Source organism: Leuresthes tenuis, unplaced genomic scaffold, assembly GCF_036924035.1.
Source record: "Leuresthes tenuis unplaced genomic scaffold, fLeuTen1.0.hap1 SCAF_20, whole genome shotgun sequence".
Taxonomy (NCBI): Eukaryota; Metazoa; Chordata; class Actinopteri; order Atheriniformes; family Atherinopsidae; genus Leuresthes; species Leuresthes tenuis.
In genome coordinates, this window is record NW_027325374.1 from 21,520,855 (window position 1) to 21,548,014 (window position 27,160).

The following is a 27,160-nucleotide window of genomic DNA, read 5'->3' on the forward strand; positions in this document are numbered from 1 at the left end:
ACCCAGACTCTTCCACTTCAAATCCACGTTGTTGTAATAGATGCAGTATGTGGTTTAGCATCGTCTTGCTGAAATATGCAAGGCTTCCCTGAAGAAAAGGCAATCTGGATGAGCACATATGTTGTTCTAAAACCAGTATATACTGTTCAGCATTGATGTGCTTTCCAGATGTGTAAGATACAAATTCCATAGGCACTTATGCACCCCATACCATGAGAGATGCAGACTTTTGAACTGAGCACAGATAACAAGCTACCGTACTGCTTCCCTTTAGTCCGGTGGATGCGGTGTCAGCCACTGTCATCAAGAATTTTTCATTTTCGATTTGTCTGACCACAGAGCAGTTTTTTTACTTTGCCTTAGACCATTTTAAATGAACTTTGTGTAGGATAATGTTCAGATGTGATTTATTCTTTGCATGATGTGGAAGGCACAGTGAAATGTGTTCACAGACAAAGATTTCTGGAAGTGTCCCTGAGCCCATGCAGTGATTTCCATGACACACGCCTGTTTTTAATACAGTGCTACCTGAAGGCCTGAAGATCATGGTGATTTGAAATATGTTTTTTGGCCATGTCCCTCACACACAGAGATGTCTCCAGATTCTCAGAATCTTTTGATGATATTTTGAACTATAGATAATGGAATATTCAGTCTTCACACTTTGGTGTGAATGAATATTATTCTGAAATTATTTCACAATTTGTAGATGCTGTTTGTAGCAGATTGTCGATCCTCTTCCCATGTTTACTTCTGAGAGACTCTACCTCTCTACATTCATGCTAATGGCTTGTTGCCGTTTAACCTAATTAGTTACAACATGTTCCTCAAGCTGCTTATTTTTAGTACCACTTACTTTTCCAGCCTTTTGTTGGCTCGTCCCAACTTTAAAAAAAAAAGATGTTTTGCTCATATTTAAGATGAGTCCTTTTTTCATGGAGTGGTAACGTTTCACTTTGTACTATTGTAAATAAAATTAGGTTTATGAAATTTCCAACAGAACGTAATGATTCTACTTTTATTTACATATTACATATATTACAACACATATTACAACACATATTACAACAGAATATTTTCCAACAGGTTGAGGAAAACAACATTTAAATGGACTGTACTTGTAAAGCGCTTTTCTAGTCTAACTGACCACTCAAAGCACTTTTGACACCACATGCCACATTCACCCATTCACATACACTCATGCAGCACGTCTGAACGTCTATACATAACTACGTGCTTTCTAACCATTCATACACCAATGGATACTGGTGGGGTTCAGTGTCTTGCCCAAGGATGCTTCGATATGTAGCCCGGGGAAGCTGGAGTCGAACCACCGACCTTCTGATTGATGGGTGACAGCTCTTTCTCCAAGCTATATTCATATAATTTAGTTGATAATTAATCTAAAGTGACTTCTCCTGTTGGAGCTCAGTCCTATCGATCACAGCATTCTATTACAGAGACTTTAATATGTTATTGGGATTAAAGAAACTGCATTAGGCTGGTTTAAGTCATATTTATCTGATAGATTCCAGTTTGCTCTTGTAACTATAAGTCATGGAATTCCACAGGGTTCTGTGCTTGGACCAATTCCTTTCACTTTATACATGCTTCCGTTAGGTAACATTATGAGACAGCATGGCATACATTTCCATTGCTATGCTGATGATACTCAGCTGTACTCATATATGAAACCAGTAGGTTAGTCAGACTACAAGCATGTCATAAGACATAAAAACCTGGATGACTCAGAACTTTCTGCTTCTACATTAGACAAAACTGAAGTTGTTGTCTTTGTTGTCTAGATATATAATTACTCTAGATGACATTTCCTTGGCTTCTACTACTACAATTAGGAACCTTGGAGTTAATTTTTAACGGAATTTATCATTTGACGCACAAATAAAACAGGTTTCTAGGACTGCCTTCTTTCACCTTCGTAATATTGCTAAAATCAGGAGCATCCTGTCTCAAAGTGATGCAGAAAAACTGCTCCATGCATTTATTACTTCAAGATTGTACTACTGTAATTATTTATTATTGGGCTGTCCCACAAAATTCTCTGAAAAGCCTCCAGCTGATCCAAAATGCTGCAGCCAGAGTTCTGATGAGAACTAACAGGAGAGATCAAGTTTCTCCAGTTTTAGCTTCTCTTCATTGGCTCCCAATTAAATTCAGAATAGAATTCTTCCACTCACATATAAAGTTCTTAATGACTGAGCTCCATCATATCTTAAAGATCTCATTGATAGATTACTTGTGGTTCCCAGAGTTTCTAAAAGTAGAATGGGAGGTAGAGCCTTCAATTATCAAGCCCCTCTCTTGTGGAACCAGCTACAAGTATATGTCCGGGAAGCAGACACCCTCTCTAACTTTAAGATTAGGCTTAAAACTTTCCTTTTTTGATAAAACTTGTAGTTTGGGATGATATAGCTGCTAAAGTTCTAGACTGCTGGGGGGCCTCTTATGTCACACCTTTCCTCACTTTGCTCTCTTTTTCCTCCTGTTTAATTTCTCATATGACATTATGTACAGTTGGCATTACTGTTGTCATTAACTTGTGTTTCCCAGTTCCAACAGGTATCCTTTGAACAGTGTTACGGTGTTTCCCCTCTTTTCTGTCTTCTCAAACCTCCGCTAGTTGAGGCAGATGGCCACCCATCCTGAGTCTGGTTCTGCCAGAGGTTTTTTCCTGTTAAAAGGGAGTCATTTCTCTCCACAGTGCTCAGGCATGCCCAGGACTGGAGATTGGACTGAAGAGAAGTTCCTGTGCAATCTGTTGGTTTCCGTAGCTAGGAAATTGTTTTTGAATTGGCTCTATATGTATGAATTGGATTCCTTTTGAATATAATGATTGGATTTTATTGGATTATGATTACAATGAATTGGACTCTAATTGGCTTGAATTGGACTGTATCATTGACATGCCTTTTGACATTTGACAGATGACATTTGTTGTAATTTGGCACTATATGAATAAAAATAAATTGAATTAAAGTTGATTGATAGTCTTTAGATTCTGTTCTGGGTTGCATGGTGGTGTCGTGATTATCAGCTGGGTATTAAGTAAGTTTTTTTCCATGGTCCAAGTTATGCGCTTCTGACTCATTTTAAAGTACACTGTCTTTTGTTATGCACATTCCCAGCCTAAAACTGCCCTGGAGTGCCCGGGGGCTGAGTTACTGCAGTTCACAACTTTGTTTCCAGCTTTTTTCCACTGTTTTCCTTAACAGTCACGTGGCATTTTGTATGCTTTGCATGGCAGTTTTTGCAGCCTCTTCAACATGATGACAAAGTAATTTGTATGGCTGTACATTTGCAGTGCACACAGAGATTTAATTTTATTAAAATGGTGTTACATCCCAAAACTTTAGGGAAAACCAAAGGGCAACAAATTAGCCAAATTCTCTCGGGCTACTTTAGACAAGCGTAATAAAAGTGCTTTTATGTATGATGACATTTAAAAGAACTACGGAATTATAAGCAAGGTAAACATTGTTAATTTATAACAAAAGTTCTGACCCCGTAATGATGTCAGCAATCTTTACAGCAATCTGTAAAAATATTCCTACTCTGAACAGCGCTGCCTTCATTTTTTTCACGATAAAATATTTGCCATATCTCAGAGCGATCAACCAGAAATCATGATAAAGTGATGACTGCACTGGTCTGTCTTGTGCAGTGATCCAGTTTGGCAATAATGTTGTCTTCACCTCTGTCTCACCTGAAATTGTGAAATAGGATGTTTGCCTGTATTCAATAGTTATAGTTTCACAATCCAGGCTCTAAAACTGTGAGAAGACAAACCTGTATGGTAACTTCGGAGAGAGTTCCCAGAACCGTTGCTGGGTAGGAACATTATTGAATGAACAATAGCCTGAAAGCGTTTTGATACATTATTTATTTATTTCCAAATTTCTAATAACATAAATAACTGCATGTAACTGTTGGATTATTAACAACGGTTTCGTTAACAGCCGCCAGATGTCGCTGCCACATAACTGCTCTGCCAGTGAAGTCTTCTTTGGCGTGTGCAAGTTCGTCCTCGGAGACTCTCCACCAACACCACACATTTCCCAAAAACTACTCAGAGTTGGGTTGAATAAGAATACATGAGCTAGGCGCATTGTTTGTCTATTCCCATCACAATGTCATGGAAATTCGATTGTGTCAGCAAAATCAGTTACATATGAGCCCCAGTGGTTAAAAACGAATGGCGTCTATTAATACGAAGAAAAAAATATTTGTACTATGTCTTGGGATTATTAAACGTGTCTCTTGCTGTTTCTCCGTTCTTAAGGGACAGGCTGAACTTGGCTCACATCTTTAGAGTTACACAGTTTGAAGAACCACCCGAGAACCCGCCGAAGTCATTAAATATATCCTTCAAAATAAAAACACACGTATGTGGTATCTGGAGCTACTCGATGTTATTACTCAGTTATTTAAGAAATTCACTTAAAAATGTACCTTTATTTGAATAATTTGCTGATGCTAAGTGTCAAACCATGTAAACAGGCTTGGAATTAGTTATACAAGCAAATTTTGGTTATTTATGGAAAGGCCAAATCAGCACCATTATTTCTGAAGTTCAAACCGGAAATAGTGTACATGTAAGCGTCGAACTTGACGTTCTGTTGTGCGTTTTGTGCGGCTCAGCCAGTTCTCATCCCTCAGCCGCTCCGCTGTGAACCACTACAGCACCGCCGCTGACTGTCTAGATCAGGTGAGAACTCTCCTCTGTTTATTCCGAAGAAGCTACCTGAAACCACCTCAGCTTTGATAAATAACGCCACATTATAGATGGAAATACGTGTGCATTTGGATTTTGGACGTTGGAAAATCCTGACAATTTAAACTGACAAGTTGGTAAACACTTAGAGGCTAAACGGACGAACCATTTACAAGGCAAGGGACGGCGAAGAACCCTCATACGTGCGTTCAGACGTCTGATTTAAATGCAAACTGTACATTAGCGTATTGTTGAGCTGTTATTTCAGACTGTGGACTGTCCACATTTAAGGCGCCTTACTTCGGTTTTGCATCAATCGTTTCACGCATGCTTCGGCGTTTTTCGGTGGAAGATGAGGATAGACAATGAGATAATCCTAGAAACTGTTTTCAGTTTTAAAACTTGAGATAATTAAATTTAGTTCCAGAATTTCACATACAATGTATGCAGGTTTTATTCGGAACAGTAAGTAAGAAGGTTCTAAGAACGTGTACATGAGATTTGAACTTTTTTATTTTCGGGGCAAAGCTGGATTAAGTTGTCAGAGTTGATGATGGGGTTTGGTCCGAAATGGTCCGCACGTGACTGAGCGAAGGGAAACTTAGGCTCACAACAGACACACATTATGTCGGTGAAAGTCCATTTTGATGGACTCGAATAAAACTTTTAACAAATGAGAACATTTGCAAAAATTTTAGAGTACTACTTGAATGTAACGGCACAAAGAATATGATTTGTTTTTGTAAGAGCCTTGAGCATTACTGACTGCAGTATTTATCACCTGTCAGTGCAGTCCCATTGAACCCCCTTTTACATCCACTGACATTTGGGCTGACAAGCCAAATCAGGACCTCTTGTTTACATTGTGGCTCATGCTAGCCGGAGCTGGGCAGTTGTTTACTGCCTGGCTAGTTTTAGATCATGTGTCAGTGCAAAGACATGCATCTGCTGCTGGGCTGCACTGCTGCATGAACACCTCAGCCTCTACAAAGGCTGGCACACACAATGAGCTTTTTTTCCTTATCATATTTTAATACATGTTTATTTTTCAAATGATTGATTCATCCAAACCTTATTTAAACAAGATGCCCCCCCCCCCCAAGTCTCCTGGCCCGGACTGGAGGCAGTACTCCCCTTTTCCTTTCTCAAGCTGCATTCTTTTAACAGTCACAAACAAAACTTGTCTTCTAATTTGAGGGGACATGGCAAAGTGATAAAGGCCGTCTGATACTGCGGCAGCAGTGGGCAAACCCATTGGCACTGTTTTTATGCCTCTCTGAGAACTCCTCAATTATTTAGTTTGGCTCTTATTTGTGTTGTATCTGCAACTGGGATTTTATTCAAACTGGTTCTGAAGAAGTTTTTTTTTAAAAAGTCAGATAAATATGGATTAGTTTCCCAATAAAAAACACAAGCTGTCTGGCGGTGCTCGACTGAGAAGACGCTTCCTCAACATTGTTATCAGTGGACCAAAACCTTATTCCGACACGGGAAGAGTAACAGATTAGCTTCTGGCTCCTGAGGGACCAGGCTTCCTGGTCCAGAAAAAAACAAACAAAAGTTGAGTTAAGTTGAGGTCTCATGTCTATTACTGACAGGAACGATATACTTGGAACTTTTTGTTAATTGCTCATAACTGGAAAGCACAAAGCTTTTGTTTCCTGACTTTTAAATGCATTGATTTGTTGTTGTTTTTCCCTCTATTTTCTTGTGGAGCTGCAACAATTATTTGATTATTTTGTTAATCAGTTGCTTCCTGTCATCACTTTGTGAGGAAAAAAGCAAACATGTTCTTGGTTAAAGTCCATCAGGTCTAATTATGTCTGCTTTGCAAAATTAGAATAAAACTTATCAACTGTTTGATTAAACAATCAAGTTTAATGGGCATATTAGTCAATAAGAATATATTTTTCATTGTCATTTTGAGATGTTTGGTTGTACAGAAGAGGCTGTTTAAAGGTGACACCTCAGACTCTGAGAATAAGGAAGTTTGATGGATATCTTCCAACTTTTTCTTGACTTTTCTGATTTTAAGAAGAAAGGACCACTCTGATGTTTGAAAGTGCTTAGAGAGTTATTTAGAAAGCCAAACAGCTTGCACATAGAAATAAGGTTAATCACATTCCACATCCAGAGCAGATCATCTCTTCTTGTTTTCAGGGCTGTAAAGGGCAAAGTAAAGAACTTTGACTGCAATTAAAGAGAAACGCGTGTTTCCACCCACCATTTTTCATGCTTTTCACATTTTCAAATTATGTATGAAAAGCCATCTGAGCGTAACCCGATTAGTTCAGTTAACGTTAATCTGAGATGTAACGTTTGGCATGCTGCTGAAAGCCAAATGAAGTGAAACAGAAACAGAGATGCTCTAGTTAACCCCACAGACTTTACCTTTTGATGATGTTGTATTTAAATGAAGAGGTGAAGAAGTCTTAGGCATCTTCCGGGCAGAACGTCTGCACTTTAAATACCAAATACAGTACAGTGCCCATGTGGAATAAAAAGTGCTTGATGAGTTTTGGGTTGATAGGCTGAATGAGAGAGGTATAGTGCAGCACTGTAGAATCTATACGGTAAAACGTGCTGAAGGTGTTAACCAAAGAAGGATAATTCTTTCTTAGCTAAACCATTGTTTTAGTGTTTCCATCAAGGTGGAGGCACCACATCAGGTCCTGAACGGATGAGCCCTTCATGACGTCACTCGGTAGTTTGAGACTACTGTTTTGAGGCCCTGACTGTCGTCATATTGATCTCTGCGAAGCAAACCTGTGTTTCTTCGAACACTCTGTAAACGCCTCTGTAAACCTTTTTTTTTGGAATATCAGCACTTATGCGACCGACTTGAGAAAAAGCACTGCACCCAGTGTCTTTTTAGAAAACATTTTCTTTCCTAAGAGCACCCTGCTTTTTTGTGTGGCTGCTCTGAACGCACAAAGTTAGACTCTCCGAACTTTTTAGAAAGGGACTGGTTTCATTTTTGCAGAGAGGTGTCGGAGTGACCGCCCAGCGACCTTCTGTTGTATCGTGCTTTAAGACACATCCACAATGGTTCATGTCTCCTGATACATTTCAATTGTGTCTTATTTTCTGTATTAATGGAACCAGCTCTACCATCTTGGCTATTAACAGTGAAAACAGGCATTGCTGGTTTTGTTTTTTTTAATCTTAATTTCGTGAAAAAAATTCACCATGTTTGGATGAAAGCTTATTTGTTATTTTCTTACCACGGCAATTAGATATTCACAGTGAAAAATGACTATGTATAAAAATAACTAGGCTATATCAACTATAGAAAAACTTGAAAAATGAAAAAGCTCATTCAGTCAGTTGGCAATGTGTAAAATTCTGCTTTTTAGAAGACGTACAGCATCACGGAACAATTAAAGAATAAATGAAAAGGGGCAAGCGGTGCAAAATTTTGATGCTTAACAGTTTTGGGTGTTGGACACAAGAGACGCAGAGTCATATGATAATGATCTTTTCATTCACTGTGTTTTTAAGATGACCGACTCAAAGGGATTAATGTCTGTCTGTCTTTCTGTCCCTTCTGCAGTGTCATGGCAGGTTGGGCTGCCGCTGCCACCCCCATGCTGACAGAGGCAGACTATTAACATCCACTCAGTCCTGCAAGAAAGTGAACCTTCATCGCCAAGCAGTCGGGCAGCTATCAGAGATTATGAACCTGAGCAACAAGAGGAAGAATGTTTCCATGAACACTTTACCTGACTATTCTTCTCTAAATGCTGCTGAGCCTTCTATTCGCCAGCATCATCTCATGGCTGGGATTCAGCAACTACCTGTTTATGTGCTGAAAAAAGTTTGCTGAAACTCCTTCTGCTGAAAAAGCTCCTCTGTCAGTCACCTACGAGCAGTTGGTGCATCTGTTGTTACGTCTGTGATCATGGGGAAGGAACAGGATCTGCTGGTGGCAGTGAAGAATGGAGATCTTCTGCTGGCTCACAAGCTTCTCTCCAAAGTCAAGTGCAACAAAACAAGTGAGTACAGAGCTTCCAGAGGCAGGGAGAGTTGGCTTTTAAATGATGTTGCGTTTGTTTGGCCGTCAGGTCCTGGGAGTGTAATTGTCTCCAATGTAACGTGTAACTTTTGAAGTAGAGCTACTGCAATCGGCTGTTATTCCTTAGTTTCCCCAGTGCCTACTCTGTGGAATAAGCACAGCATCAGGTTCAGCTGTCGACCACAGCCCCCTGCAGCAGACAGGTCGGGGACAATTTGAAACTAAGTGGATTCAGACTGTGGCACAACACGAGCTAATCTGCTAAATACAGAGCCCTGCAGCGCCTGCCTCTTGCCGTGTGGGTTGTAAGGCGCTTTATTCTCCTTTCAGTTTGTTATCTGCATAGATTCCAAGTCAGGCAGCAAGTTTGCTCACTTTACATTAGCATTGTTGCATATGACAGAGTTTGCCCTCATCCAGACCCGGGGAAAGTTAAGGCTAGGCTGTGAAGTTGGAGCTGCTGCTCTTTGAGGCACTATCTGCTCCGGGCTTTCATCAGGGTGGCTGGCTGCTCTGTGACAAGTGCTGGGAACAAAGCTGTGGCTGTCAGGAAAAAGCCTTTTACATTCTCTACACTCTGCACAGACAGCGATTACTGCTTGGCAGAGAATGTTAGAGTGTCAGTTCTGTCGGTTTGTGCACTGCTGTGTACATCTGTGGCTGCCTGACTCACTGAGGCAATGCAGCAGGGGAAAGACAGTGTTCTCTGCCGTGTTAGAAACTGATGTTGAGGTGCGCTGGAGCAAGGCACTGCATCTGCTTGAGGCTCAGGCTGTAATGCTCACAAAAAATGGTGTGTGTTAGACTTTGTTTGATCCTTCTTTAGCACAAAGAATATACACAAACCAGTCCAGCACATTTTATTCAAAAGAAGAGCAGGTTGTTTGAAAAGACAGGTGTGAGGGATAATAAAAGCATTGCAACAAAAAGTGTTAGCTGTGCAAAGTAGTAAGTTATTATCCTCCAGCTGTTTAAATGTTAAGCTACACAAAGCTCTTAAACTTTCATTTTGGTTAAAAATCAATATTTCTGCCTGACAGCATGTGACAATGTTGTTTCAGTCTGATGTGGCTGACTGGAATGATATCAGGAAAAAAAAACTTTTTAAAGATGATTTGATGAGCGGGTTATTTGTTCAGCTACTAGTCGCCATGGTGATTTAGCAGGTTCAAAGAGAGCCATCAGGACATTAGAATCTCCGCCTATATGCTTAACTTACTTCGTCGACCCACTGATTTTTGCTCTGTTGTAGTTTTAAATAAACTCTAAAAAGTCAATTGTAACAGATGGATGGTCCGATTATGACAGTCCTGATCCGAAAATGTAGTCTGCATTGCCTTGAGAAAGTATTCATCGACTAAAAGAACGTGCAAAGTGTGAAAAATGTGCGATTTTGAAACAAACATGAAATGGGGTGACAAAAAACCCACAGCAAAACAAACATAAATAAATACTCAAAGTCATGAGCTGCTCTGCAGCAGTTACAGCTGCAGGTCTGTTGTAGTTTGTCTCTCAAGCTGGACGGACTCTGCTGAGTCCAACAAATGCTCCATCTGATTGAGGACAGGACCTGACGAGACCATTCCAAAGTGCGTCAAGGTTTACCCTGAAATCACTCGTGTTGCTTTAGTTGTGCGCTCAGGGTCAGTGGCATGCTTAAAGATGAATCCTCATCCCAGCCAGAGTTGCAGGCTTAGTTTTTTTGGCACATCTTTTTTTTCTTTTCTTTCCTCCAGCAATAACGCGGAAAAATGTGCAAGAAACTGTGGAACTGCTGCAGGAGTGGAGAGTAAAATGTGTTTGTCTGTGTGTTCTTTTCTTCACGCCTTGCTGTCATATGCACAAGCTGCTTTCAACACCGCTGATCCTTGAGGACTCTTTGCGCAGGTGTCAATGATGCGGTCGTTTGTCACCACGGTCAGAGTGTCTCATGTCTGACAGCAGCACAACAGGGCTCTGCAGATGACCTCCACTGTCTCCTATTTCCAGCGCCCTGTCGATGAGGCCAGATTGATTGGTTTGTCGTGACCTGCTTTGGAAGGTTGGAGAACCAGCCAGTCAAAAAATAAGGTTGCACAAAGTACAATAGCTGCAGATTTACCCTAAAACGGTTGAATTGTTCCATCGGTTTAGTCTTTAGAATTTTGTGTGTTTTTTATGCAACAGGTGTGCATCGAAATTCATACCATGCTGCAACACTGAGCCCTGTAATGGGTGGAGAACAGTTTAACTAACCTTTTAAGAACTTCAGTTGGCGATGAATCACAACAAGTTTGTACACACAGTTCTATTTTATCCGATGTATCACTCCACTCTGATTCAGATCGACTCACTCTTTTCTCAGCCTGAAGCTCTTAGTGACTCTTCACCGACAGGTGGTCAATCAACTCTTACTTTGTCTTGGTTCTGGCATTGTTAATTAAAAAAATCCCCTTGGTTGTTTGCTAATTTGCTGCTCGAAGCAGCAAATATTTTGTGTTTGCTTTCAGTCAGACTTGAAAGCAAATATAAAACGATTCGAGTAAAAATCAGTTTTATGGAAGGCTGCAGGGTGCATGCTCTCATCTGTGATATACACGATAATTTTGACTTTTTGGTCCCTTAAATTTCAAAAGCAGAGTAGTAGCATGGACCGGTAGATCCACACAAGTCTCATGAACGTGGGGTTGAAATAAAACCAGAATGTGGACTCCATCCACAAAGGTCAGAAGCCACACGAGCAGCTTTTTCAGGACACGCTTACTCTCAGAGGTGCTCTCTGCTAAATGCTAATTTTAGCATGTTAACATAGTCACTGGTGCTACTAGATGACAGGACATGGTTCTAATCAGATTTCAGGGCAGCTTGTTCTGTGGCTGCTGAAATATTTCCAATGGTTTCTTTTGAAAGGTGTTCTTATTGCCTTTCACAAAAGCGGTTCAAACTCACAACCGTTCCTTTCTGTTTTGGCCGCTCCAGCACTGGCTCCAGCACCTAGAAACTGGTGCTGCATATATCACCACCTTTTGGACCACTTACATCAGGGTCTGGGGGCGGGGCTACAGAGACCTCCAAGACCAACTGAAATCTTATGACTGCCATGTTAAAAAAAACTAAAATAGAAAATTCAGTTCCAGGCTGGCACTGAGTCTTAATTCAGAGGACTGCATTAAAACCAACTGAGCTGCATTGTGGATGGGAAGTCAAAGCAGCAGTGGAACAACATGAGCTCAGTGCTCCTCTCTTTTTCCCGCTGTTTAACGTTTCATATCCCCTGCAGCGTCTGTGAACACAACACACTGTGGTGCAATGAGCATCGTTCTCAATCACTCTTTGCAGCTGAATTTGCAGCTATGCTTATTACACATTGTTGGATGTTTTATTATCGTCAGCTGTTTTTGCAGATTCTGCTGAAACAGCGTGTATACAAATCCTGTTTGTATTGTTGTTCATAAATACTGCATTTGGAAACAATAATCAGTGTTGCAGAGAACGTTCACAAACACCAACTGTTGTTTAAAGAGGAACTCTGGTATTTTTAAACCTAGACCTTATTTCTGGCATGAAATATGTTTATCTACTCACCGAGAACAGTTTGGTGTAAGTCGGCGTCCTTCGGAAGATAAGATGAGTAGATGAACATATTTCATGCCAGAAATAAGGTCTAGGTTTAAAAATACCAGAGTTCCTCTTTAAAAGTTGTACCGGTGATGATAAGAGATCAATTTGCAGGGTCCTCTTGAATTAAAAATACCAATTTAGAACTCTAGATTCTAGTACCAGCACTTTGGTTAAAGGGGGTTTTTAGTGAAAGTAATTCGGGGTTGTTAGTCAGGTTGTTAGTCAGGGAATGAAGCAGCATGTATATGACCAACAATAGCATGTACAAATGACTGGAGGAGGGGGAGCATGTGGTCAGCTGATCCCATTGGATGTGTGGAACATGGGCAGAAATGGACATACTCTGGGGAATTGTGCATTTTGTGGGTTGTTTAAGAGGTGACAGTCAAGTAATACCAAACAAAAGCAGCTGACTTTCGGTCCAATAATACTACATTGCAATAGATACACAATAAGTGTTTATTCAGAGCAAATATTTGAGCCCAACATCCAGTATTTGCCTTGTTTTCACATTGCTTGATGCCTTCCTGATTCTTTTTTTCTTTTTCAACCTGATGTGATTTGTGATAGATTGTAACAGAGAGTGAACAACCTGGTTGTTTTTTTCACTCAATGCTATTTTAGAGGCTTCTGTCTCAGCATACATGGGTTTTTCATCAAATATGTTAAGTTTGAATTTGAAGCCTTTACTGAAAAAACGACTAGCATGAGCCTTTTTATGAAATCAGTGGTCTTGATGAAGAAAAGACCTTATGGTGTTGGACCTTATGGTAAAGCTGGCTTCGAGCTGCCAGAGGAGACTTGCGATGTCCCTCTGGGATTTTTTGTGGCACTGAGGCTTGATGGACAGGGAGCTGAGATGGAAGGTTTCTTCAATCAGCCGTCTGCTGACATCAGGTTGGGTGCTCAGTCAATTTAAGTGGACTTACAGCCACAGGCCGCAGCCACGGTCCAGCACCTTTTATTCTTCGGCATTTAAAATGACAGCCTGATTTGTAAAGTCATCTCACCCAAAGAACTCCCATGCCTTTGAGTGGAGACATGGGTGTTGTACACCCCTCCCTTGATGAGACCATTAAAGATTAAAGGGTCTTCAAAGGCCTTTGTGATTACGATGTCTTTTGTTTGAACACACGCTTGCTTTAATCTTGGCCCATGGCCCAACCTTCTTTGCTGTCACACTCAATAAAGGGCCTCTGGGCGACTCTCAAACCATCTCATTTGTCAATTGTGTCAGACGTTTTACTCATGTGCTATGTATTGGAGGCTCAGATATTCACAAACTTTTGACCATTCAGGTGGTGACACTTATGCTACACGTAGATTTCAGGATAGCAGGCTAAGCTGATTTTTAAGATTTGATATGATTAGCACATCTCAATTATCTCACTACTACAATATCAATAGCTAAATCACTGCCAAATCCTTGTGAAAAGTCATAATAATGTGTTAGATATTGAACGCCCACCATGATCATCTAATTTATTTTAGGCACAACAGGTTGAAACTGATATATTTTGGGTGCTTTCAAATAAGCAGTGTGTAAGGAATAGCATATCAGAGGAGGAGTTGATGCATACCTGTCATTTTAGTGTACATACTATGATTACCAATGCAAATTTTTGTCACCTATATTGTATCTAATCAGTTCAATCAAATAATCATGCGTTTTTTTTTCATTTTTTGTCAGGGCTACATATTATCGTACAGCGGAGCCCATCCATCAATTGTCATCCGCTTATCAGAGGTTGGGTCACAGAGGCAACAGGTTCAGGAGATTTTCAGGCGATGTGACTTTTGTTGTGTGGTGCCTCTCCATCGAGGTCTTGAATTACGCTTAGTCTGATCCCTCCTCTGAGACCAGTTTGCCATGGGAGACCCTACCAGGGGCTAACACTCTGACAACACAACTCTCAGAATCATGGGGATACTTAAGGTAGCGATTCTACAGAGGGGCACAGTGGAGTCATTTAATCAATTAATTATGAACCGTTTTGGATGAGTCTAGTAAACTGTTGCAAATTTATTTCCATGCAGATTTCACAGTAAAAGCCATGCCAAGAACAGCAAGGTTTCTATCCAGTTGGATTCAGAAGGGATTTTGATTTGATGCGGCGAGTCAAGCAAGCAGTTTGTTAGCAAGTTCCCTATTTTGTTTATCCAACTTCCTGGTGCACAGAGCAGTCTCTCTTGAAAATCCATCTCTCAAGTTAAACTTTTTTAATGTGCTCGAGGCAAAGTATCGAGGGGGGGGAAACAGACAACGGAGTTTCACTCACCTATTAGTGATTATGGGGAATGAATAAACTTCCAATTTGATTTGCATATGAAGACGTGGAAATGAGGTTGGTTTATGTGTACATCTACAGATTTTGTTTTTAGGCATTAATAAATAAGGCTTTGTAGAAAAAGATGACAAGTCACACCAGTCACAATGAGAATTAAAGATAGAGATCTGGCTCTAATAAAGGCCTGGTACCCTCAGCAGATAAAGACAATAAAATGAAGACATCTGAGAAAATACAGTAGTATGAATTGAATCTTTTTTTTTCTTCACTATCTTCACTAATGCAATATTCTACCCGGTGCACTTTGATTAGAGAGATTGATTTCCTAGAGTGAGGAGACAGGGTCAAGCCTTTAATTATCTTAAGGAGGGCCTGTTGATTTGCAGATTTTTGGTCATAAAGCTCTTTACACCAAGTCAACATGAAGAACCATTGGCATTCTAAGGTCCCTGTATTGGGTTTCCTTGCTTTGTTTGGGTAAACGAATAGGGCTCAAACACGCCCTGAAGACCACATTTAACTGCCAACTTGGATGTACCATCCATGCCTGTCCAAGAGGACATACTGCAACTCTCCAGGAGGGTCAGTAGTCTATTTATAGTATTCAACAAAGGAAGCTAGAAGCTGGATAGATTAAAAAAGGAAAACATTGTTTACTTATTACTGCACCACTTCTATCTCTCTTACTAGCAGGCCGATATGACTCAACATGCTAAATTGGCAAAAACAAACAAAACAAAACAAAATCAGCTGTAGACAGGCCTGGCAGTGCGGACGATGTGTGTTGCACACTGAAAAGACAGAGATTGATGTTCATCAATGTTTGATAGTTGGCTAGTTGTGTAGAGTAATAGAATAGAATAAAATAGAATAGAAAATACTTTATTCATTACTCAAATTAGTCAAGTAGCTCAAAAAATTTTAGATATTTACAGTGATTGTATATTAGACAACAACAATAATAGTAATATTACTACTACTAATGGTAATAAATGAATAAAATTTGAGAAGAACATGTCAGCAGTCACTGTTAAAAAGCCTTACGGCTGTGGGGACACAGGACCTCCTGAACCTCTCAGTCCTGCAGTGAGATGAGCCTCTCACTGCAGCTGCTCCTCTGACCTGCCAGGATGCTGTGGAGAGGATGTTTATTATTCTCCAAAACAGAATATAATTTCCTCCTCATCCGTTGCTCCACCACAGCACTGAGAGGGTCTAGTCTTCTGCCTACCACAGGACCAGTTTTTTGCACCGGTTTGTCCACGCGCCTACAGTATGGGAGGCCGTATGGTGTTGAAGGCACCGGAGAAGTCAAAAAACATGATTTTCACATGTGAACCAGGCACATCCAGATAAGCTTATGCCCGATGCAGCATGTACAGAATCGCGTCTTCCACTTCTTGGACAATGGAATGTTTCTGGCAGGCAAACTGGAGGGGGTCAAGATCCTCAGCAACCTGCAATCTCATGCGACGAATAAGGAGTCTCTCCAAGGTCTTCATGATATGAGATGTCAAAGCCACCGGTCTGTAGTCATTCAGCTCCATCGGTTGCCCTAATTTGGGCACGGGTATGAGACAAGAGGTTTTCCACAGCACCGGGACTTTTTCCATCTGAAGGCTCATATTGAAGAGCCTATGAAGAGGGACTGCGAGTTGACCAGCATAGTCCATCAGAAGCCTTGGACAGACTCCATCTAGGCCTCCACCTCCTCTATAGTTAGACACAGAGGTTGTAGCGGAGGGATGGCGACAGGAGTGATGTTGCTATCAATTATAGAGATGGGGATGGGGATACTAGGGGTGGGAGTTGTTACAGCTGTGGAGGTGCAGCTGAACTGAGGAGGCCAGGCGGTGGGAGCAGCCACAGATGTGAAGGTGCAGCTGGGTTCAGGAGGCCTGGTGGTGGAAGCTGCCACAGAGGTGGATGTTCAGCTGGGCTCAGGAGGCCTGGTGGTGGAAGCTGCCACAGAGGTGGATGTGCAGCTAGGCTCAGGAGGCCTGGTGGTGGAAGCTGCCACAGAGGTGGATGTTCAGCTGGTCTCAAGAGGTCTAGTGGTGGAAGCTGCCACAGAGGTGGATGTGCAGCTAGGCTCAGGAGGCCTGGTGGTGGAAGCTGCCGTAGAAGTGGAGGTACAGCTGGGCTCAGGATTCCTGGTGGTGGAAGCTGCCGCAGAGGCCTATTAACGGACGTATTACCTGTAGAAGTAAAACTGACCTCAATATTGATTGATTGATCAATCTTTTAAAACCATGAATGACTGTAAAAAAATGAAAATGGAAATCCATTCTATATTTGCTGAATGTTTCTTCTGAACCAACCAGCCATCATTCAAAGTTTCTTCTTAAACTGACCAATTGTTTTATAGAAACACCTGCTTTCATGTTAAATAGAAAACAAGTGATTATTTTACAAAATAAAAACCCCACTCATAGGATTAATGGTTCAATCCTTGGTGCTTTCTGTCCACATCCTGAAATGTCCTGCGACAAGACACTGAACCACAGGTTTCCCCCAATAGCAAATAAGCTCGTCGGCTCCACTGTCGTTGATGTGTGAGTGTGAAGGAGAGGCAAAAGCTGTCAAGTTCTTTGTCAACTACTATTGTAAAATTTTCTGCCATTCAAAGAATTGTCATATGCACAGGAATGCCAGATTTATTTTGAACATTTGATCATTGTCAGTTATAGGACTGCTTGTTTCAACATCCATCAAAGCCACTGCAGTAAACTGGGCACTTGTTCAAGAATTCTCTTAACACTTCAAAAGCAGAATTTAATAGTCCATCCAGTGTTTTCTTTGGGATTAATCATTAATGACTTTTCTAAACTAAGTTATAGTTCCTCTGTATCTTCATTTTCAGCATGTCACATCTTCACTTTACACATTGCTGTGCTTTGATGAAATAAATAGAAAAAATCTGTTAGTATCTGTTAGTATATACATCCTCGAGAGGAAAATAAAGAGAGCTGCTTTTCAGGAACTACATTCATATCAGGGAATACGTGGGGTGATATATCATATCTGAGGACGTTGGTCAGTCACTTGAGTTTATTTTTTGCCTGCTCAGACAGGAAACAGCTTGTGAATCACAGCATTTTAATCCTTGCAAGGACGGAAGTGATTCCAAAAGTTATTTCCATTCCCCCTAATGGACATCGAGTCTTTTCCAAAACTGACAAAAAAAAAACAACAAACGAAAGCGAGCACATAAACTTTTTGGATATAAGTAGATTTTTTTTTTACTTTGATTGTTACATCGATTTTCTTTTTTTTCCCATCCGTCTTTACTTACTCATACCTCCTAAATGCAGATGAAAAATGTAAGTGGAAACCTGGCTGTTGACACATTAGTGTTCGACTGGTATATGTTAACACTTTTTTTTTAACGCTTTTTTCAAACAAATCCTCAACTGTTTTGATTCACTGTAAGATAAACAGTTCACAGCAAGTAGCTTAATCATTGAGGTTTTGTTTTTTTTATATTCAAGCTAAATAACAACTGCTATTAAAAGTATCTTTTGGTCGGTCCATTTGCTTTCAGAGCAACAAATTTATTCAACTAAAGCAAATTGCTCTAACCTGTTTAACTTTTCTACCTACTCGGCTCTACTCGACTCTACTCGACTCAACGTGACTCGAATCAACTCTACTTGGTAATTTTATTTGTATATGATACAAACACGACACAACAATGGAGGACATTGAGGCGATGGTATACCTGCTGCTCGGTCTATGGCTTTGTGTGTAGCTATTTACTGCTGACGATCACAGAAATAATAAAATTGCACGGTCGCTGTTGCTGGGTTCTTAAACATGGTTGGATTCTTGTGAAGGAGTTGCTGTCACAACTCATCCAACAACGTTAGTCCCTGGCCAATCAGTGGCCTGCAGTCAGAAGATGTTACATTTCTGGCTCCACTCGGCTCCCTTGGGACCCTGGGGGAGTAGGTGGCAAAAATGTACCTGTTACCAGGTGCTATTACCTAATGGAAAACTGAGTCAAGACGAGCCAAGTAGGTACTTAGTCAAAAAGGGCCATGACACACCACACTGAATTTAAGAGACTGCTTGGACAATGGAATTGCATATCATTAATGAAAATTGCATACACATTTATTTCTATAAATTCCTGATCTCATATTCTATTTTCTGCACACTTTGACACTGAGACAACACATTTTTCCAGCTGTGGTGAGCCTAACTTAGCACAAGGAATCAGCATGGGACAAATCTGGTGTCCTGATATGGTTTAACAGTAAAAATAAGTTATAAATCTAACAATTTCGCAAAATTAATTTTCATTGCTTCAATCTAATGAAGAAAAACTCCTAAAGCTAAAAGATTCCAGTTATTTCAGGCCTACTTGAAGTGGCGATGCAAAATACTCAAGGCTTGTTGGATGGATCACGTATTGTTCTGTATATATGTAGAATTACAGCACTTAGCTCCCACACAAACAGCGCATTTCTACATCTGTGTTTAGATATGCGTTAAACAAATGGATTACATGTAATTAGTGCAATGCAATTAGTGTACCTGAGAAATTTCGGTGTAATCTTTCATTTTGCACCGATCACAACTAGTTGCTTCACCCTGCATCCAATTGCTGGCAAGCTACTACCGCTCCTGCAGTCTCTTGAACAACCCCTACTTCCACCTCCCTCGTTCTCGTACCTTGAATTAGGGACAACCCATCTGGCCTAAAGTCAGATTAGAAGTCTGTAAGATTTAAGATTACCTAGAGGCACATTTGTACACACGTGTTAGCATGTGCTTAATCGAGCTGTTGCATATGTCTTACCTCCATGCATATGTGGCATATGACATTTTTTCAGCTCTTTAACTCGTGTCTCATCTGAGTTGTCAGTTTGTGGTTGCAGTGTATTGTATTTAGCCCATTAGCTAAGCACACAAAGAACAAGCTAATAAAGTAGAAGACTGATTAGCCCAGACAGCTGGGTTGCGGCCAAGTAGTCTGTGAACGGCTTTCGAGTTCACCTGCTCTTCCTCTGTATCACACACACTCCCAGACACACTAATCCTGAACCTTTTCCTTCCATGACAGATGGGGTAGCTGTCTAGGATTGCTGAGGAATTTACCAAAGGAATTACTTACTTATCGCGCACACGTGTGTGTGTGTGCGTATTTAGTTGTGTTTGTGGTTGCAGTTTGCATCATTTAATCTAGCAAAACTAACCTTTTGTCACTGGCTTCAGGCTGCACTCAGTTGGGTGTTGAACTCCTCTTCATTTAGTTCTTTTCTTTTCTGTAGTTACTAAAAAAAAAATAAGCTGCCAGTCAGCCAGGTGCATGAATGCAGCATTCAGACTGTCACTGTGGTTTGTCCTGCCTCTACACGCCCTGCAAATATTTTCATGTGTTTGGGTTTAAATTTGTTATCAAATTTAAGGTGTGTGTGTGTGTGGGGTGAGGTCAAAGATAATGCGAATGTCTTACAGGGATGTGTGTTTATGTACTGGAATGTGTTTTGGTGAAGTCTTCATCTTCCAACTTGGAGTTTTGTCAATTTCTGATGGTGCTAATGAGAATTTACAGTTTCAGTTAGTTATCCCTGCATCAATACTGGTGCACGAGACACACAGCACTGCTTCTTTGCAACATCTTTACCACATCAACTCTTCTCACGAAAGGGTTCGTATGGAAACGTACGAAAAGTTGTTTGAAAATGTACAGATTTTCATGCATTATCCTATGAATATCCAATGACACGAGCGGCCAGTGCGCATGCTTCCATTCTTTCAGCTATTGAACCTTTCCGTCGGCGAAACAGAGTGGCAGGAATCGTGTCTAAATTAGCATGTTTTTATGTTTTCATAACATAGCTTTTCTCACGACATAAACATACATGTCAGGATTATACTTTTTTAATTGAAGAATGGACAGATATAGGTTTTTTAAATCCTAATTTTGCAACCCTGACCCTAAAACTACAATTTGTACTAAATTGCCATACACAGTGGCGGGCAGCGCCATGTCTTTTAGTTCGAATGTGTTTCCTGTAATATGTGAAATTGTGGCCAGGAAACTTTCAGACTTATTATAGGTTTTGGGGTTGAGAACTACATCTGTTTGGTCAGATTTGATCTTTTCCCCATAATTTCCCCAGAGTTTCATATTATAGCTTCTATTGACCTAATATTATACCTACTAATACGTTATGCCTACTGTGTCCCCTTCCCCAGGCTGACAGGATGGTCCTAGATGACCAAGACTTCTGTATATTGTAGTGCCAATACGTATCTGGACAGTTTTAACTTTTGCATACATAGCTTTACAAATGTTGTTTATTAGCGATGATGTGAAGATGATGAAGGGATTTCCGTACACTTACAGTGTTTCTTAAAATTTCGATCTTGCAGTAAATTCTGCCAGCCTGGGTCTCATTTTATTCACTCCACCCTGTCCAAACTGTGTTAGTTTAGCTCAAAACAGACCTGCTACGAGTGTGTGGTGTCTGTAGCTGTTTATTTGTTAGAGCACCTATTTAATGATAATTTTTATTCTCTTTTTTCCCTGACCATTTTTATCTGTTTTGATTTATTTATCCTTGTTTACTTATTTATTGTTGAAATGAACTGCACTGATCTCCAAACAGTGAATATGTGACACACAATTTCATTTTTATGTGATGCATAGGAATGACAAATAAAACCTATCTTAATTTTATTTGTTTATGTATTAGCTGTCCATGAATACATCCTCCTGTAAATATAATTATTTCGGCTCTCTCCATTCGCCTCGGTGCTCTGATTCAACGCAGAAGATGTCAGTGGGCAGGGATCTTTCAGGGTGTGCTGTTGTTCATCCAAAACAAACTTATTTCTCTTTTGACTGCTTGTATTTCCTTTATAGTGCGTTTCAGCAGCAAAACCGGAACAAAAGCAAATTAAAATAAACAAACAAACAAAAAAGTAGCCTGTTGTGATTAACGTGACGTTTGCGGAAGCGACAGCGATAGTAGCGTCCTTAGTAACCACCATAGCAACGTTCGAAACAAAAATAAACTTTAAAGGTTAATAACTAATGAACTTGCATACATTCCCTGAAGGAAGATTGTAAAAATAAAAAGTAAAATTTTCGCTTTCAACAATGTATTATAATATCGAAACTATTTTAAAATGTTTATTTTCCTCTGTGAATGAAAGGCACGTCAGCCCTGACTTCAGGCTTTGCACAGGCGCTCTGGTGGCTCGTGTTGATGGATGTTCGTAGGATTATGCAGGAAAATATGTGCAGAACTTTTCGTACGCTTTCATACGAACTGTGGGTGAGAGCAGCCTGACCACATAGACTGTGAGACGGTTTTGTGTCAGAAGGAGATCTTTTCCTGCTGCTCCTGTTTCCACATCTTATTGTCATTGTTGACATGGGACGGTTGCGTCACAGGAGGCTCTGAATTCTTGTTTTTTTTTAAAGCTCAAAGTGCGGCGCATAACTGCAAACTGCTTACCGGACAGACACAGGTAGATGAGGAACCACAGAGTTTGTTTTATGCTGGCGACAGCAGCAGCTCTGTGTTCACTTGCTAGTTTTCAGCTGTGCTGAAGGAGCAAATAATTTTTTAATGGACAATCCTTGTTCCCAATGTTCCACTTTCTGAGCCAGTGACCAAAAATTCAACACTTACTGTGAGCGCAAGACTCTCTGTTGGCACTGAATTTTAAAAAGCTCTGTTGCTGCCATGTACAATTTGTCTTTTAAAGAACATACAATAAATAAGGAATCATTTTCAAAGGAAATTGATCCATCAATTGGGAAAAAGAAGTGTGTCAGCAGAAGTGTAGCTGTTGAGCGACTGCTTGTGTAAAATGAGTTCGCCAACAGACAAGCAGCATTCCTCCTTGCTAGAATTCTATCTTACTTGCTTGAATTGTAATTAAAGAGACATTAGAGAATTTTGTGAACCTTAAAACTATCTGCTTCTGACTTGTTTGGATGTACAATGTCTTTAGTTATGCACAATCATACCTGAAACCACCTTGGAACGCCCGGGCACTGAGATGCTGCCCTGCACCACACTGTTTTGCTTTACAGTCACTTGACATTTTTGTGGACATTTGATTGCGTCTTTTTTGCCTCTTATACATGACAACAAATTAATGTCAATAGCGTATACATCCAAAGCTCATACAGATATTTGTTTTTATATTGATATTATATGATATGATATTATCATATGATATTTTAACAGTGGTGTTACATTCCACATCTGAAGGGGAAGCCCAATAGCAAAAACATTTGCTTTTTCTGTAGTTTTTCTGTAAAAATGTCCACAGTAACTTTCTTACAGGTAGAAATTACATTTCAAGATATCCACAACTTTGAATGTACATGCCAAAACTGGATTTAAAATATCTAAATATAAAATATTTAAATATAATATTTAAGATATCCTGAATGATGCATGACAAAAGGCAATATTCTGGATTTCCACAATAACATTTCCCTCAATCTACATTATCATTTCAGATATCCAAAACTTCATACTTCCTAGGTCATCAGTTTTGTAAGAAACTAACAAGAATCAAGCTTTTTGAGTAAAACTGACAAGTCTGTTCAATCTATTATTCAATCAATTAATTTCACTTGTAGTCACTTGACTTAAAAAAGACCTTCTCCTGGGCTCTTGTGTTGTCCACAGTGCTGGATTTGTTTAGTATTAGTTATGACTGTTACTGCTACAGGTGTTGGTTTCTGCGATAGTTTTTTGGTGTTTGATTAGATGTTGTACTATCCCATTTTCCCAATAGAGCCAATAGACTTAAGTTTAATAAAAAATGTGACGACTTTCCATCAGTGTAGGAGGATGTGAACTGTCGCTGGTGTCTGGTGAAAGTTCAGCGATCAGATGATGGTTAATTATCTGGAGTGGGTCACTGACCAAATCAGTCTATGCTCAATCAATCATTGTTTATTAGACCTGAGCAGTGTAAATGGAAAAGGCCTCAAGGCTGTGCCACTGTCACCATTTTCAAATTGGGAATGAGTGAACAGTTTGTTGATGCCCAGGCCTTCAAGTCACATTAAGGCAGTTTAGAGATCAACTTACGTCACATTAGACGCCAGTGAAGTCCCAACAAAGCTAACAGAAGACACTGTAGACAACTTTGTTCCACCATAATTGAAGCAACCTAAGCTGTGCAACAAACTCTTCATGAACCTGTGAGTCGTGTTTCCTCTCATTACATCCTGTGGCTCTGGGATACCTCTGGGATTGGACGTGTTGTTGATACAAACACAGCCAAGATTAAGGAAAAGAAAATTAAGGAAACTGATCCAGTGTTTTTTTTTTTTTGTGGGGGCTTTTAATTGCTTGAGGATTTAATATGTTACTTCATTGATGGACTTGTCGTCATTCTTACTTTAGGATCAAGTCATCCAATAAAAAAGTTGCCTTCTGAGCTGATACCTCGCCAGCCTCCCATTCTTACATATACCGTACTTTAAATGTGGGAACATCCATTGAAACAAGAGGATCAAATCCTTTCCCATTTGCAGTGGTGGTGTGTTCACCCTCAGTCCTCGAGGTGCCACAGTGCTTTCTGAACCAGTCCAACTACCACTATTTCTCAGGGGACAAACCTCTTACTACAACAACATGAGGCAATAGCATTACACTGTATCCTACAGGCTGTGGCAGAACAAATAATAGTACTTTGGAGTCCTACCAGAGCAGGTAATAATCCAAAGTACTACCTCCCCTTGAGCTTCACTCAAACCGTGAAATATCCTTATCTTTGCTCCCCTCCTTCGTATACACAGATATGTATGATTATCCAGATGATATTTATAGGCTCTCTGAAAGAACTAGCATAGTTGCATAGTTGTCCATTTTAGGTTTTTATTTCTTCCCCCGAAGAAGGCACCAAAACTTAATCATAAGAGATTGAATAAGGGCAACTGGACTACTTTTTCTTGGTTCTTAAAGAAGTTTCATCTCTCATTTGAAAGGCTTGTTCAGTTCTCAACCAAGAAATAAGAAGTCCAGTTGCCCTCATTCTAGCTCTTAGAATTACCCGGACCTGGATGAATACGACACCAGAAATACATCCACTCAAGTAAAAACTGGCAACATGGATAAAGCTTTCTAACATGAGATGTTTAACTTAATAATCTAATACTCAAAAATAAAAGGATTTATCATTTTGATAGTGATGGCTTGCAGTTTTCTACTGATCCATGATACAGTATGCAGCAGCATTGTGCCCATTAAGTACTTGATGAACAGTAGCTACTAACACGCTTTTCCTCCCGGGCCAGCATTTGTGGATAATAAAACAGCGTTGCGCTGAGCCTCAGGTCTCATAGTTGTAGGAAGAGTACACTGAAGTAAAGAAGGGGCTGTGCAGTGTGTTGGGAAAGAAGAGTAAACAGATGATTTGAATGGTATGCAAAGTGTTTTGTCCCTAAGGTGCAGAGTTGAGATGTGTTATGTAACAGGAGAGCTGCAGGTGTGTTTATGCCTGCTTTAATGTCCTCGTTTTTTGAGGTAAGTAAACAAATGTGGCGAGGCTGGTTCATGGGCACTCATAAATACACACAGCAACACAACACAGCAGATCATCTGTTTAATTTCCATATTGACTTACTGCATTTATATTGAGTTCGTATACAAAGTGGGTCTGACCTAGTTACCGGCTACACCATAGGGAGATTACTTACTTCATTTTCAACAATAGAGCAAATTAATGGATACTGCAGCCTGGAAGTGTTTCTGATATAAAGGGATTTCCCCAGGACCCAGTTCCACTGTTTACTCTGACAACAAACCATGAAGTGCTGGAGCAATTGATGAAGAATTGACAAAGCTTAGTGTGTCACTCTGTAAATTTAGTGTTACATGTATGCCCTGGGGTTTGCAGTGTTTACCGTTCTGCTTTTACGCTGAAGTTTTAGGGAAAGAGCGAACTTTCTGTTCAGCTGAATATGCTGTCAAAAACACAGCAGTTATGTTGATATTCACAGTTAATACGTGTCTTCCTGTAAAACAGGAGATGAAACCGGAGCACTTCTGGCAGGAAACTCAATTCAACTCACACAAACTCATCAATTTAAAGATCATTGGTTTTACTTCAGGGCTTCTTTGTCACATATCACATATTCTGGTGACATATAATGACACCTGACAGTCTGATGGAGCATTTAAATGCTGATGACACAGTTTGTAGAGTCTGAATCCAGATTGACTGTAAACTTTAATGATTTTTGATATAATAGAAACTTTTTTTAACTTTTGGATGTTATGGAGTGAAGCAGGTGGCATTACAAGCTTGAATTTACAATCCTGATGATTCTCATTTTTCTCATTTGCACCTCCTCGTCTCCTCTTACCTCTTTCCTCCTGCCTGTGAACCAAAAATCATTCACAGCCAAATATTTTGAATGTGGTCTTTTTGGCATCGGTGACGTCTGAATGAAGCGTGGCTCATTAATCTCACGTTGTAAGCTGAATTAAACATAAATATATATGTCGTCAAAAACATCTTTAATGCTCACCAGACAGAAATAATGAAATACAGCTGTATGTTGCAACAAAACAGACACATGTCATTAACAAGACACATGTCACACGTCAGGTTAAATGCCTGTTTAGAATGTTAGCCCCGAAGTGAAAATGGCTCATTTTGTTAAGTGCCTGTGACCTCGGCTCCTCTCTCCTCACGTCTGTCATCACCTCCTCCACTCAGTACTCTGGTTGGAGGGACTAAGACGTAAGGAAGGGAGTCAAAGGCAGGAAGCTAAGTGTGTCTAATACACATCATCATTGAGCTAATAATTTAGACAACTAGGTGAGCTGACTTGTCTAATCTATACAGTTAATTATTTAACACAATGTGTCATTTTTACAGGATGTGATCAAGATAACACCCTGGTAAACGGACAGTGGAAAACATTCCGTTGATTGCAGAGATTGGTAAAGAGAGGAAGAAGGTTTTATACTGTGCAAAAGTCTTGATTCACCCCTTATTTCTTTATGTTTTGCATCCAAGCAGCCAGACTCTTCCTGCTAAAATGGTCTTGAGCAATAGTTCTCCTGCTTTTCTGAAGGTCCATCAGCATTTTTCTTTGGGACATTGGCTGTTTTTTTCATTCATCTTTACTCCCGTCCTTGTACCTGACAATTTTCAGAGGAATGTGTTTTTTTTGTTTGTTAGCCACCTAACACTGACCTATGAATCAATCAGGCATAAAAAGGCCCCTCACTCAAGGAATGCACCAGTGTTGTCTCTACACATTAAAAAACAACTTGGCAAAGAACCAGTTTTAAATTGAATCTCTATTGAAATTTTAAACTGACTTTCAACCTCATAGAATTGTACAAACTGTATTTTTGCCTTATAGACTGTATTTCCATTTATGTTTCAGTACATTGCTGCACCCATTTCCTGTTTTCTGCCAAAACATGAAGAAAGGAAGGGTGGCTTTACACTTTTGCATAGCACAGCACAGAACTGCGCTCAGCTCTTATGTTATAAATCAGTGTAGACTGACAGTCAGCA

At 40.1% G+C, this 27,160-nt stretch overlaps 2 protein-coding genes across 2 annotated transcripts in view; one reads left to right on the forward strand and one right to left on the reverse strand.

Moving 5' to 3' along the window:
• mettl9 (methyltransferase 9, His-X-His N1-histidine) overlaps positions 1-27,160 on the reverse strand; it is a 96,294-nt gene that overhangs the window by 8,063 nt on the left and 61,071 nt on the right. The window lies entirely within an intron of this gene.
• Positions 4,669-27,160, forward strand: part of LOC140278669 (caskin-2-like) — a 65,741-nt gene continuing 43,249 nt past the window's right edge. The window contains exons 1-2 of the mRNA XM_072373729.1: positions 4,669-4,726; positions 8,286-8,727. Coding sequence (XP_072229830.1) covers positions 8,634-8,727 — 94 coding nt within the window. The 5' untranslated portion in view covers positions 4,669-4,726; positions 8,286-8,633. The remainder of the gene's footprint in view (positions 4,727-8,285; positions 8,728-27,160) is intronic.